At 44.2% G+C, this 13,820-nt stretch overlaps 1 protein-coding gene across 1 annotated transcript in view; it reads right to left on the minus strand.

The window, feature by feature from the left end:
* Positions 1–351: 351 nt before the first annotated feature.
* Positions 352–13,820, minus strand: part of ELF5 (E74 like ETS transcription factor 5) — a 54,230-nt gene continuing 40,761 nt past the window's right edge. The window contains 3 exon segments of the mRNA XM_020963931.2: positions 352–2,362; positions 2,857–3,052; positions 4,668–4,736. Coding sequence (XP_020819590.1) covers positions 2,266–2,362; positions 2,857–3,052; positions 4,668–4,736 — 362 coding nt within the window. The 3' untranslated portion in view covers positions 352–2,265.

Here is a 13,820-nt window from a genome sequence, read left to right on the forward strand (position 1 = left end):
TGTGGCCTCACCCATTCCTTCCACAAGCCTGACTGAACTTCACCTGTTCTTTAATTTGAATAAAAAGTGAAGGTAGCTAGAAGAAATACTTCTGTTGCCATTTTCCTTTCGTTTCATATTCCCTATGAAATCTTTAATTCTCTAGTTAGGATAGATGAAGTCCTTCACTTGGAGCTCTGAACATTAATGAAATCTCAGGTTGAGATAAAAAAAAAGAAAGAAAAATCCCCAACAGTTATTAAATGCAATATTTAAACACAAAACAACGATTTTAAACTATAGTCCTTGAAAAGTTTTCAAAATCCATCATAACTTTGGTGTGTTACTTTTGAGAGCAACTCACAGAAACAGTTTTCACATTAAATATTTTATTCACATTGTTTACAAACTGTATCCACCTGGGGAAAAAAATGAATCCAAAAATAGATTATTTTACAGTTATTCACATTCTTCTTTTACACATATTAGTTTTTGAGGTTAATCTTTTGACCACAGTGGTTTTTGACATACATCACGGCTCTGAGATGCCTCCCTCCTTCGGCTTGGTAACCAGAAGGCGCGGTAACAAACCACTCCAGTTGTGGGTCACCGATGATGAGTGAGAATCTGTCAGTGCAGACTTGACCTCACTGAAGTTTGTTGAGACAGTATTCCTTCACTTTCACATTTTTGATATGGCGGCTGGACTTTTGAGATGATGGGGGAGGGAGGTGACTCAGGTAGTTAAACTGAATAAAACTGGCTGACCATTTGATTATCGCCTCTTAATTGATAGGACTTTTTCAGTTATGAAAAGGCTTGACGTTTTTGCTAACAAAAACATTCAAAGAGAGAATTTTCCCTTTCGGCACTTGAGATCTCCCAGTTTGATTGTCTTGGGAACAACAATGATTATTTGGTAGGGGGAGGAGGGGAAAGAAGTGTTTTTCGGTTCATCAACCCCTTGCATAACCTAGTTCCTCTCCTAGTCAAAATTGGAGAGGAGAAGGGGAAATCTCACGAACAAATGTTAATGAAGCAACTTGTAAAGGTCTAATATGTTTAGAAAGATGCTTAAAAGTTTACTCGATGACTGGAATGATGATTGAGAACCCTACTGACCATCTATGCTAAATTTAGTTTGTGTCCTGGATTTGTGGCTAAAGCTGAATTTTTGTAAAATTTATTTTTCAGGTAGGAAAATTATCTGACGTAATAATAACAATAGCTGATGTTCACATAGCACTTTGAGGAGACAAAGTACTTTATCTGCACAAACCCATTGGGTCCTCACAACAACCCTGTGAGGTAGGCAGGCAAAGTCTGACAATCCACATTTTACAGATGAGGAAACTGAGGCTCAGAGAAATATGACATGGCTGACATCTCAAGGATAAGAAGTGGTCAAGTCTTCTGACTTGTCTTTCCATCAAGTCATTCGGATTTAGAGCACTGCCCAGCTGACTTCAATCATGGAAAATTTAAACTAAATCACTCTCACCTGTAGTTCATTGTCACTGAATTAGACTATAAGTTCTTTGGGATCTGCCTGGGAGCTAACAGTGAAACCTTCTGAAGAGGAGCAGTAAATAAGTAAGTAAGTGGCCAGGGGCTAAATCGAACTAGGAATTTTTAGAATGGGGTGGGGTGGAGGAAAGAGCTCCCTGGGGGTACAGCTGCCAGGAGGGAAGGAGTGTGCATTGCTAAAAGACTGGCCATTGCTAAGGAGATGGGGTTGATGAGGAAGCCTGGGGAATGGGGTGGATACTTGGGGAGTAAACGCTTCAGGATGAGGCCACTATTGAGGCTGGGTGGGGAGGAGCCCACTTGGGGTATGACCAACGCATCAGGGTGGGGAGGTTAGCCCTTTTCAGCCCCTTAGAAATTTCAGCAGCCTGGGTAAAAACCCTGACTTACCCCCACTCTAAATTGGGGCTTTGAGCCAGGCGTTCTGGTTGTCTTTCTTGCTCTGAAGAATCTTGATAGTTAAAAATGGTGCTTGATTGAATCATAGGAGTCAACTCTTGCAAAATAAATTTATACTCCCCCAAATCATCCCTCCCCTTCGAATTAGATTTCAAATAGCCTAGTGGCTACAATTCAAAACAGTCAACAACCTGTCAATCCAGATGGAAACTGTACTATGGAGAAATTTCACCGGAATGTATTCAGGTAAAAAAAAAAGAGAGAGAGAGAGAGAGAGAGAGAGACTTTCAGATGTCTTTCACAAGGTGATCTTTTTAAAGGGGGAAAAATCCATAAAGTGAGCCGGATGAATGATGCCGGTCATAGCTTGTCTTCCTGCCAACCGTGTGCATTTTTCCCAAATTTGTACACTAACCTTCTGTCCACCCGTTCCAAAATTCCTGTTTTGTAGTAGTATCTGGGGGGGGGAGAGAAAAACAACAGAAGGATAATCAGAGAGAGTTGAACCAGAGGCAAAAAACCAGCTCACTACCTATCTGGCAACATTCCCAAGGCTGGGCCTCTCTGATGGAGCAACTTTATTTAGATTTCATCAATGTTTTCTTACTCTGTACTTGGCTTACACAGAAAACTTTCCCAGATCCCTATGTAATTGAGCTGCCTTCTTCTAGGTTGTGTGTGTGCACGCGCGTGGGTGTGTGTGTGTGTGTGTGTGTGTCCGTCAGTCCGTCCCCGGGGTCCATTCAAAGCGATCCCTTCCCTAAAAGCTCCCAAGAATGAGAAGCCAGGAGGGTCCTTTTCCAAGCCCCTAATCTACCTGCCACTAAAAGAGCCAGAAGCTGGGTCTTGTGACCTTTCCATTCACCAAGTGAAAATGCCAGGAAAACAAAGTTATTCCCGGCTTTATGGAACTGTGCCCAAGGGGAGCCATGGGGCAGGATATCAACTTACCTCAGGGCTCTGCTCAGCTTTTCATAGGTCATCCGATCATTTTTCTTCCTTTGTCCCCACATCTTGGCTAGGGCTTCTGATTTCACCACCCGAAAAATACCCTGCTCCCGATCCTCCCATTCCAAAATGCCACAATTCTCTTCAGGAGACAGAAGGAGGTCTCTCACAAATTCCCACAGATGAGAACTCTGGAGGCCTTTGGGAGAGGGGAAAGGCAAAAAAGGTTGGAGTTCCCTCCCAAGGGGCCCATCCATCCCTTCCCTTCCTGTGCCATGCTTGTCCACGGCTTCCCATAAGTCTGACACTGAGGGCCACCCAAGGCTAGAGGCCTTCCTTGATGTCTCCCAATGTTGCTTCTAATCTCTCCCTCCAGTCTACCCTCCAACCAGCTGCCGAAGTGATTTTCCCAAAGCCCAGGTCTGACCATGTCGCCCCCTACTCGATAAACTCTGGTGGCTTCTTTTCTGTTTGTCATTCCAAGACCTTCAGAAGCTGGCCCCTCGTTACCTTCCTCACACCTTCCTGCCCCAACCCTCCCAATCCATGATGCAGAAATGCTGACCCTTCCTGCTGCTCCTCAAGCGCGACGACACTTCCTTTCTAACGTGAAGCTTTTTCACTGGCTGTGGCTCCAGTCTGGAATGCTCTCCTCTCGTCCTGCCTCTGGGCTTTCCTTATTTCCTTCAAGGGTCATGTAATCCTACCCATTCTAAGCAAGGCCTTTTTTGGGAGCACCTTTCTTCTGAGATCACTTTCTATTTACACTTTATGCGGTGTGTAGGTGCATAGTTACTTTCATGTTGTCTCTGCCGTTAGAATGTGAGATGCTGAGGGTAGGGACCAGGGCTTTGCCTTTCTTTGTATCTTAGGGTCTTAGCATAGCACCTGGCCTATAGCAGTGCCTGATACATGCTTGGCGAGTAGCTGATAGTGGTATGCTCCATCTGCTTTTCACTCTCCACCGTGATACCAGCCCACCTTTTCATCATAAAATTCCTGGATAGCATATTCGCCAAAGACATACTGGAGAAAGGGGAGAGATATGCTTTTAAATTTGACTGGAGAACTCCCCCGAGGGAAACCTTTAAAAAGAGATGACCTTCAGAGTTCCCTGTAACCAGCATGATTTGAGGGAGGCAGCACCTCAGACCTTAAAGAGCACGGGCTGGATTTGAAGGAAGATGATCTAGATCTACATGCTGACTCTGCTACTTACCAATTGTGTGACTGTGGATAAGTCACTCATCTCAAGGGCATGGATTTAGATCTGGAAGGGACCTTAGAGGCCACCCAGTCCAACCCTCTCATGCTTTCAAATGAGGACACTGAGGCCCAGAGATTTGAAGTGATTTCTAGTCATCTACACCCATTGCTGGCCAACTGCCATGCAAATGATAGGCAAGCCCACCTGGCTGATGGAGCAGGGCTCCTTGAGGATGCTGGGCAAAGCAAACCACTGCCAAAACCTTGACCACTACCTCCCGATTTCAAATCAGACTTTTTTCCACCATGTTTTCACTGACCTACATAATGCCCCAGTTGGAAGGGACTTCTGAGGCCATCTTTCTCGTCCAACCCTTCCAAGTCATTCAGCCTGTGCTTGGACAGCTCCAGGGATGGGGGAACTCACTATCTCCCAGGGCAGCCCAGGTCCCTTTGGGAGAGCTCTTCTGGTTCCTTGCACCAAGCCTAACTTAACCAACTGTGGACATCGGAACTCCTGTGAAGCTGAAGTGTAACCTCAAGTGGATTTGAGGATATTCCCTTTCCTTATGAAGCTTCCATTCCAGAGGAATTTCTGCTGAACTTACTTGATCTGCCGTGGTTATGGCTCTCTTGACTTTTTATGCTTCCAACTTTTAAACACGATGAGTCAGCAGCTGAAACCAAAGCCAAGAGTCGAGCATTAGGAAACAGAGGGAAAGGACCTGGGATCGAAGGGTTCACTGCTAGATTGCAGATTCAGGAAAGAGCAAAGCCCTGTCCAGGCCTGCTTTAACCCACTGTTGCCTCGGTGCAACTGAGACTGAGAACCAAGGGTGAGAGGAGCAGAAGAAAGGATGAAAAGGAGGGATATTGGGGGAGGTTTGTGTCTGTTTCTTACAGTGCTAAGAAGGACCTTTGGAAAACCTTTCTCGTAAGGCCCTGGGGAATTTCTAAGGCCTGGTGAAGAATTTTCTCTAGTTTAGTGCTGGGTTGTAAGATAAGAGCCACTGATGACTGATGGGCACTCCATCAGATGTGTGTGTGTGTGTGTAATATATAAATGTAAAATATATAAAATAATATAAATATATATAAAAGAAGATGGGTCTGTTGTAAAGTAGGAGCCAGTGATGACTGATGGGCACTCCATCAGATGTGTCTGTGCGTACTATATAAATGTATAATGCATATAAATTAATATAAATACATATAAAAGAGGATGGGTCAGTTGTAAGGTGAGAGCCAGGGATGACTGATGGGCACTCCATGCCCTACAGTGGTATTTTCATGATTGAGAAACTAGATGGTACAGTAGATAGAGTACAGGCCTGGAGTTCAAATCTAGTCTTAGATCCATGCTAGTTGTATGACCCTTGGCAAATCACTTAAGTGTTTGTCTCAGTTTCCTCAACTGAAACGAGGATAACACCTACCTCCCAGGGCTGTGAAGATCAAATGATAATAATTGTAAAGCACTTAGCCCAGTGCCTGCTACATAGTAAGTGCCCGGGGGGGGGGGGGGGGGGGGGGGGGGAGAAATGTTTGCTGTTTTCACTATCATTATTGTTATGATGATTTCAAGAGAAAGCTAGAAAGCCCTCTAGCCCCTTCTCTGTGGTCAGAGCTCTTTGAGTACAACCTCTTCCCCTCCCCCCCATTCTACAGATGAGGAAACTGAGACCCTCTGCAATAACCTCTAATTTTCCCTGTATGTAAAAATCTGCATGTTGTCTCTCACATTAGAATGTAAGCAACTGGAGGACAAGGATTCTTTGTTTCTTTGTTTCTTTGTTTCTTTGTTTCTCCCCTTTCTCCCCTTTCTCCCCTTTCTCCCCTTTCTCCCCTTTCTCCCCTTTCTCCCCTTTCTCCCCTTTCTCCCCTTTCTCCCCTTTCTCCCCTTTCTCCCCTTTCTCCCCTTTCTCCCCTTCTTCATACTCCGAATCACTTAGTACATATAGTAAGATGACTGCACATATATACTCTATAGCAAATTGCTTGCCTTCTCAGGGAGGGAGGGAGAGAGAATTTAGAACTCTTAAAGAATATTTTAAAAATGTTTTTACGTGCAAATTAGAAATAAATAAAATAAAATTTAATAGCACACATAGTTAGTACTTAATATGTGCTTGTAGACTGATTAAGAGACCCAGGGAGGTTGGATGACATGCTGAGGGTCCTAGAGGTAGTGTGCATCAGGGGTGGCTGCTCTTTCCACTGGAGCTTCCTACCCAGGAGCTCTCACACTCCATTAGGAAGTAGAAAGTATTAGAAGTATAAAGAGTGGTCATCAAAATTGTGAAGGGAATAAAGAGTAGACAGAGAAGAGAAGAAGAGGACACAGGACAGAGCTTTGGTGGCATGAGTGTGGCCATGTGAGGTGAAAGCAGATGGCAGGCACTGAGGGAAAGTGCTCAAAGGCCTACCTCCTCAGATCCAAAGTCCTTCTCCTTTGCCTGATACAAAGTCACACCTCACCAGGGCAGAGCCAGGCTTCCTGACTGACCTGTTTGATCTTTTAATAAGCGAGAAAAACAGCTCAACCGTAAAGATAAACTAAGGTCAATGATTAACCCGTGGACAGAAAATAAGTTATGCTGACTTGCAGTAAGAGAAACTAGTTTTTAAAAACTTCAAATACTTCCATTATTTTCTCAAAGATATATATGTACATATATGTATATATATATATATATATACGCCCCCATATTGTATACATACGTGTATGTGTATAAATATATGAAATATGTAAATGAGGTAATGAACATTTATTAAATACCTACTATGTGCCAGGCTCTGTGCTAAGTGCTTCACAAATATCATCTCATTTGATACTCATAAAAACTCTGGAAGGTCGGTGCTATTATCCCCATTTCAGCTGAGGAGACCGAGGCAAACAGAGCGTAAGGGACTTGCCCAGGGTAACACAGCTGTGTTTGAAATCCAGTCTTCCTGATTCCAGGCCCAGCCCTTTATCAGCTGTGCCACCCGCATGCCTTGTGTCTTTTTGTACGCATACGTGTGCAGACATCTATATGTTGAGTTGTTTTCCCCTCATGTACAACTCTTTGTGACTCCATTTGGGGTTTTCTTGGCAGAGATACTGGAATGGTCTGCTATTTCCTTCTCCAGCTCATTTTACAGACGAGGAAACTGAAGTAAACATGGTTAAGTGACTTGCCCAGGATCACACAGCTAGTAAATGTCTGAGGCTGGATTTGAACTCGGGGAGATAAGTCTTCCTGGCTCCAGGCTGGCCCTCTATTCTCTGCATCACCTGTGTGTGTATATTTACACTCATACACACAATGCATGGACCTAATAACAACAACAATTATTCTCATTACTACAACTGTTTTTTGGTTGGCAAAGTGTTTCCTTCGCAACCACCCCACGAGGGAGGTGATGATAATTGGGAACATTTGTATAGCACTTTTAAGGTATTTAAAGTTCTTTACATGTATTAGCTCATTCCACCCCTTATAAAACTCATGAGGTATTATGATTCCTGTTTTTTATCCTGTTTATATCTTTTTTCCCCCCATAGTTTTCAAGTTGTCTCTCCCATTAGACTGTAAGCTCCTTGAGGGCAGGGGCTGTCTTTTGTCTTTCTTTGTATCCCTAACACTTAGCACAGTGTCTGGCACATAGCAGGTATTTAATAAATGCTTATTCCTTCATATATATTTATCTACATACACATATATGCACACACATACATGTGTATACATGTGTGCATATATGCTTATGGACCACTGACTATTTTAGAAGCGAGGCACTGAGGCACAGAAGTTAAATGATTTGATCAACATCCCACACCTAGTAGGATGAAAGATGGGATTTGAAGTCAGATCTTCCTGACTTCAAATCTAGTACTCGGTGGTTAATCAATCTGCTTATTTCAGGCAATGCAAGAATTCTTATCCCAATATTATAGATGGGGAAACTGAGGCTTTTAGAGATGGAATGATTTGTTTAAGTTCCCGCAGCCAAGTAAGTGTTGGAGTGGGGAGTTGAACCCAGGCCAGCCCCCTTTCCACATGTTGGCTTTATCACTTCGTCCAGTGTTTTCTCTGTTGGGATCCTAGTTTGAGCCAATTTACGATGAATTCTATAGTGGTGGTTTCAGAGAAAGTGTGGGGTCTGTTTAGAACCACTGCCTTACTTGGTGATAGAAAGACGCCTGCATTGGCCTGAGACTGGTTGAAGGCAGCAGTGGTGACCTGAATCCAATCTAGTGCTTAGCACAGCACTCTCCTGTTAGAGCCTTTCCCAGCCCCGGTTCCCCCTATGGTACCCATCCCTGCCACTCCAGGCCAATCTAGAATCTGATCTAGAACATACCCTTCTCCGTCCTGTGATGTGACAGGTTCTCCTATTTGGAAAGGTCCTCAAAGATCATCTAGTATAACCCATGTCTGAACAGGGCTCCCTCTATACCATCCCAATACTTGGGCATCCAGCCCCTGTTTGAAGACTTCTGTGACCTCCATGACCTCCAGCCCATTCCACTTTTGGACAGCTCTAATGGGTAGCAAGTTTTTCTGTCTTTGAGCCAATATCAACCTTTCTGTAACTCCGAACTGAACAAATGTATCCTTTTTTCCAATATTAGAAGACAGTATTACTTTTTCTCTAAATCTCAACTGCTTCAACCAATCCAAAGTCTCTGGCCCCTTTCTGCCCCAACTGCCCTCTCCTGGACACTATCCATTTTTGTCATTATCCTTCCTAAATTTTACTGCTGCAAAAAAAACATAACACTTCCAAAGTGGTCAGACCAGTATAGAGCACAGTCACATGTTTACCTCCCTCATTCTGGCTCCACTTTCCTCTCTTAACATAGCCCAAGACCAGGCTTGCTCTTTTGGCTATCGTGACGTGCTGCTCACTCATATTGAGCCCACTAACGCCTCCATGTTATTGTTTGAGCTGAGCCCCAGCCATGTGTCCCCCACCTCCATCCCCCTTCTGCCAAGTAATATCTTCAACTGGAATCCATTGGTTCAGTTAAACTGTAACTAGAATATGGAGGGGTGTGTGTGTGTGTGTGTGTGTGTGTGTGTGTGTGTGTGTGTGTGTGTGTGTGTGTGTGTGAGAGAGAGAGAGAGAAGAGAGAGAGAGAGAGAGAGAGGAGAAGAAGAGGAAGAGGGGGGAGGGAGACAGAAAGACAGGGTTCGTACAAAGTTGGTAAGAAATCTCCCTTACAAGCATCTTACAATTTCCTAACTCTCTGAGGAATAAATAGTTGTATATGATACTGCCATGGGTTCTAAAACAAGTTTGTTCAGCATCACCTTATGTTGTGCTGAAAGCCCCCCGCAGCAGGGAGGAGAGAGGTCAGTTCCTTCATTGCTAAACAGCCTGGTCTTGCTCACTTCACCACCTGAAGACAGAAGGTGTCACTGGGGATTTTCTGTCTGCAGCCTCATGTCTCAACTCTTCACTGACATCCCCTTCTCTTCCATTTTTTCTTTTTTGTCCCTGATTTCCAAGGTTTTATTGAGTAACACACAAGCGTCTAGGGGGAAAACCCCAACCCGGCCCTACAGGTTGATGTCACCTCCTTCAGATGCTCCCTTGAGGCCTTCTTGCTCCCAAGGCAGACACCTGCTCATGGAGGTCTCCAGTATTTTGAGCATATCTAGTTTGGTGACAGTGAAGGTGGGCTTGCTGTTGACCACAGACACTGAAGTCTCTGCCCTATCCTCTGCCCCTGGCTTTCTAAGGGTACTGAGGCTGTTTTAAGTCAGGGAGCCATAAGCTACCAGCTAGGAAACAGCAGTGTTGGGGGATCTAGGAGAGAGCCCAAGAATACCTCACACCAGAATAGCTCAGTCCCGAAGGTTTCAGACCCAACACATCCTGGGCGCTGAGATCAAGCCCCATAGTGTTAAAAACTGAATTTGAATGCATGAGGTTGACACATGGCCTGCTCAGTGGGTGGGATGCTCCCGAGGGTCCCCAGCTGCTGTCAGAGTGAAGATGGAAGTGTGGAGCATATAGGTCTGGTTTGTTGTCTTTATTCACTCTTCCTTCTTGAGAGGACCGATGACGTCTCGAGGCTGATGTCTTGACTTGTGTGAACTAGATTGAAGTGAGGCAGAGCTACAAAAAGCCATCGGCCTCACTCGTCCAGAGTCATCGAAGTCCAATGGCAAGATGACTGGTGATGGCCTGGGATGACGTGAGCGACCTTGGCCTTTCTAAACTAAGGTCTTTCCCAGGCCTCAGTCTGTCTGGGACAACACCCATTCAATGACCAAGGGCTAGGTAAGAAATGAGATGAAAGATGGCCTAATTTACCATCACAAAAATATTAATCTGGGAGGGGGATACCCTCCAAGTGTCTGGCCAGAACAGAAAACAATCACTATTCACCCTTTGTTCTGAGCCATCAGACTTGAAACAATGAGCCACTGAGGGGGGACTGGGGGCTATTAGTGGCCATTCAGTGAAAGCTAGAATGCTTTGAGTTTAAAGGCCAGTTAAGCAGCTGCATTTAAAACACAATGGCCTTTTTTTTTTCCAGGGCTATATTTCAAGAAATCATTTTTAAACACTTGGCAAGAAAATCCCTGGGAGCCTTAGGATAATGTCAGTCCTCCATGGGTGGAATCAGTCTTTGACATTCAGCCACTCTATATGGATAATGAACTCCAGGACCTTGGGGAATGTCTCCTTTTTGATGTCCCATTGGCTGTCTCAACTGTAATAGTGAAACTCCTATCTGCTAGCAATGATGCTTACCCCAGGCTTATTCATCAGAATGTACTATTCAATTCAATTTAACTCAACAGGTTTATTAAATACCTAACCTATGCCAGGCTGTTAGTGTAGAAAGAGCTGTCCAGTCTTGGGAAATGGTGGCTGAAAATCCTTACTCTATTGGTCAATATTCCTAGAACACATGAGGTCTTTCTTAATTCTTTCAGTGCTAGGGCCTTGCTGTGAAATTACTGTGTGTGGGGATAATACTAGTACTTACCTCCCAGGGCCTTTGTGAAAACCAAAGGAGATAGTTTTGTAAAATGTTTACTGCAGTGCCTGGCATATTGTTATTGTCAGGAGTGTATGACTCTTTGGGGTTTTTCTCGGCAAAGATAAGTGGTTTGCCCTTTCCTGATCCAGTGGATGAAGGCAAACAAAGGTAAAGTGACTTGTCCAGGGTCACACAAGTACTAAGTGTCTGAGGCCGAATTTGAACTCAGGCCTTCCTGACTATAGGCTCTGCATTCTATCCACTGAGCCAAGTAGCTGCCTCCAAATATAAATTCTGTTATTATTAACTTTTAAATAGTTTATATATGTGTATGTATCCATGCTATTTCCCTCCATCGAATGTAAGCTCCTTGAGGGCAAGCATAGTTCCATTTTTTTTTTGTCTTTGTACTGCAAGCCTAGGAAAGACCTTAGTTTAAAAAAGGCCAAGGTCTCCCACTTCAGTCAGGGCCATCTCCAGTCGTCCTATTCTGTGTCTTACCAGTGGCTCCAGATGGCTCTGGAGGAGAGAGTGAGGCTGGTGACTTTGTGCAGCCCCACCTCACTTAAGTCCAATTCACTTGCAAGTCATGACCTCAGGGTCCTCTTTGAGAGCAAAGGACAGACAACAAGCCCAAATACCTGTACAATGCCTGGCACCTGCAGTGGTAGGTACTTAACAAATGCTTGGTGACGGTTGGCCCTCTGCTTTACCTCTGCTGCTGCCTGCCTTGGCTTAACGCACTTTGGTGCTGGATCTCCCGGAGGAAAATGGAACCTCCTCGAAGGTGTTTTTATTTTTGTGTCCCTAGTAACTTGCACAGAGCCTTTCACATTCCAAGGCTTACTACATACCTGTTGAATTTAAAGATGGCATTTCTAGGTCAGGAATGATAATAAGGGCTGATGCTGGGCTATGGAATGCCTGGGAGCCACAAGCTACCATGCAGAAAGCAATTGTATTGGGGCCCTGTCATGTGTTTGGGAAACAATGCCCAAGACTATATTATTGGGTCAGATAGGTGGATAGAGTGTTGAACTTGGAGTCTAGAAGACCTGAATTCAAATGCTACCTCAGTCACTCACTAGCTGTGTGATTGTGGGCAAGTCACTCTAACATCTGTTTGCCTCAGTTTCCTCATCTGTATAATGGAGATAATAACCTACTTTCCAGGTTTGTAGTGAGGCTCAAATGAGATAACAAATGTAAAATGCTTTGCAAACCTTAAAAAGTGCTATATAAATCCTGACATTATTATCATTATTACTGCAGGTACACAGAGATGAGAAGCAATGGCTCTCCTCTGAGATCCTTTCATGCTTTGGGCCAAAGTTCTGACCCTTCATGTCCTGCCTGGTCCGGTGCTCATTTATTTACATTTCTTATCTTGTCCGGAGTCAAGTCTCCCTTTCCTCCCCAGACATGCATTGCTTCCATTCCAGCCAGAGTTCTGTTTCCCAAGCTTACTATCCCAGTCACTTCCTGGCCATCTATATTCCATATGCCCCTTGTGTTTCCCTCTTCCTTTTCTAACTCCTCTTTATATGTTGTCTTACTCATTTAGAATATAAGCTTCTTGAGGGCAGATACTGTCTTGCTTACTTCTATTTGTATACTTATCCTTAGCCCTTAGTTCCTGTGTTTAGTATGTGCTTAAAAATGTGCTTTCTCGCTTGCCCCCCCCTTTATTCCTATCCATCCATGCATCTAGTATCTATCAATCACCTATCAATCAATCTATTGATATATCATGTAACTATCTAATCTCCCCTACTAATTGCCATCTATCTGAAGACCAAGACTTTGTTTTCCATTTGTGGTCTTTCTTTCACCTTGATCTCCACAGCTCAGTGTCTCACTCAGAAGAGGTGACCAATGAATGAACAGATGATTGAAGGGAAGGAGGAAGGGAAAGAGCAATAATGAGGAAGCTCAGTTTAGTGGAAAGAGTAAGGCCGTCTCATGGAGCTGGGCACCATAGGCTCAGGCACTGGGTGGGTTCTAGCACCTGGGCTCTGGTGCCCAGTTGGCCAATCACTGGCTACTTCAGTTTGAGCAAAATACATTACCTCTCTGAACTTCAGTCTCTTCATCTGTCAAATAAGGAGCTTGGACTAGGTGATCTCTAAGGTCCCTTCCAGTTCTAACATTCTGCGAGTCTGTGGGGACATGCAAATGTTGACCTTGATATGTGGCATCTAGATATGTAAATAGCATGTACTTCCAGAGTATTTAAGAACACAGTGGCTGGTTACCAACCCATTCCTAGAGAAAGGTAGGTAGACACTAATATGACCATTTTACAGGTGAGGAAACTGAGGCCTTCAAAAAAGGGTAAGCTCGGGTTTCTCAATGAGTTGAGGGTAAAGTTTCATTTTCCTGGCCCAGGATCCCAGGGCTTTGGCCATGACTGATCACAATTTTTAAAGGCAGGGCTTTCAACACCAAGGTAGGTCTAGCAGCCAGGTCTTGTCAGAGGAGTATGGATCTGGTGTCCCCCTAACTCCTTAACCTCCCTAGGGGCTCAGCCTTCCTCAAAAGTCTTCTCCTTTGTTCCCTCAGATATAAACCTTCCGTCTCTATCACTTTGTATTTATACTTATCTGTCAATACATCCTACCATCCTTTCCTTTCTGAGTAGGATTCAAGTTCTTGAGGGCAGGGACTGTGTTGCTTTTATATTTATTTTTTTAGTGCCTAAAAGAGTGGGTTTGTGGAAAAAAAAGATTAGTTTTTGGTCTGGACCCGTGATTTCATCAGCGTAGGGAGCTTCCCTGCA

Source organism: Phascolarctos cinereus, unplaced genomic scaffold, assembly GCF_003287225.1.
Source record: "Phascolarctos cinereus isolate Bilbo 61053 unplaced genomic scaffold, phaCin_HiC Scaffold_9;HRSCAF=440, whole genome shotgun sequence".
In the NCBI taxonomy this organism is placed as follows: domain Eukaryota; kingdom Metazoa; phylum Chordata; class Mammalia; order Diprotodontia; family Phascolarctidae; genus Phascolarctos; species Phascolarctos cinereus.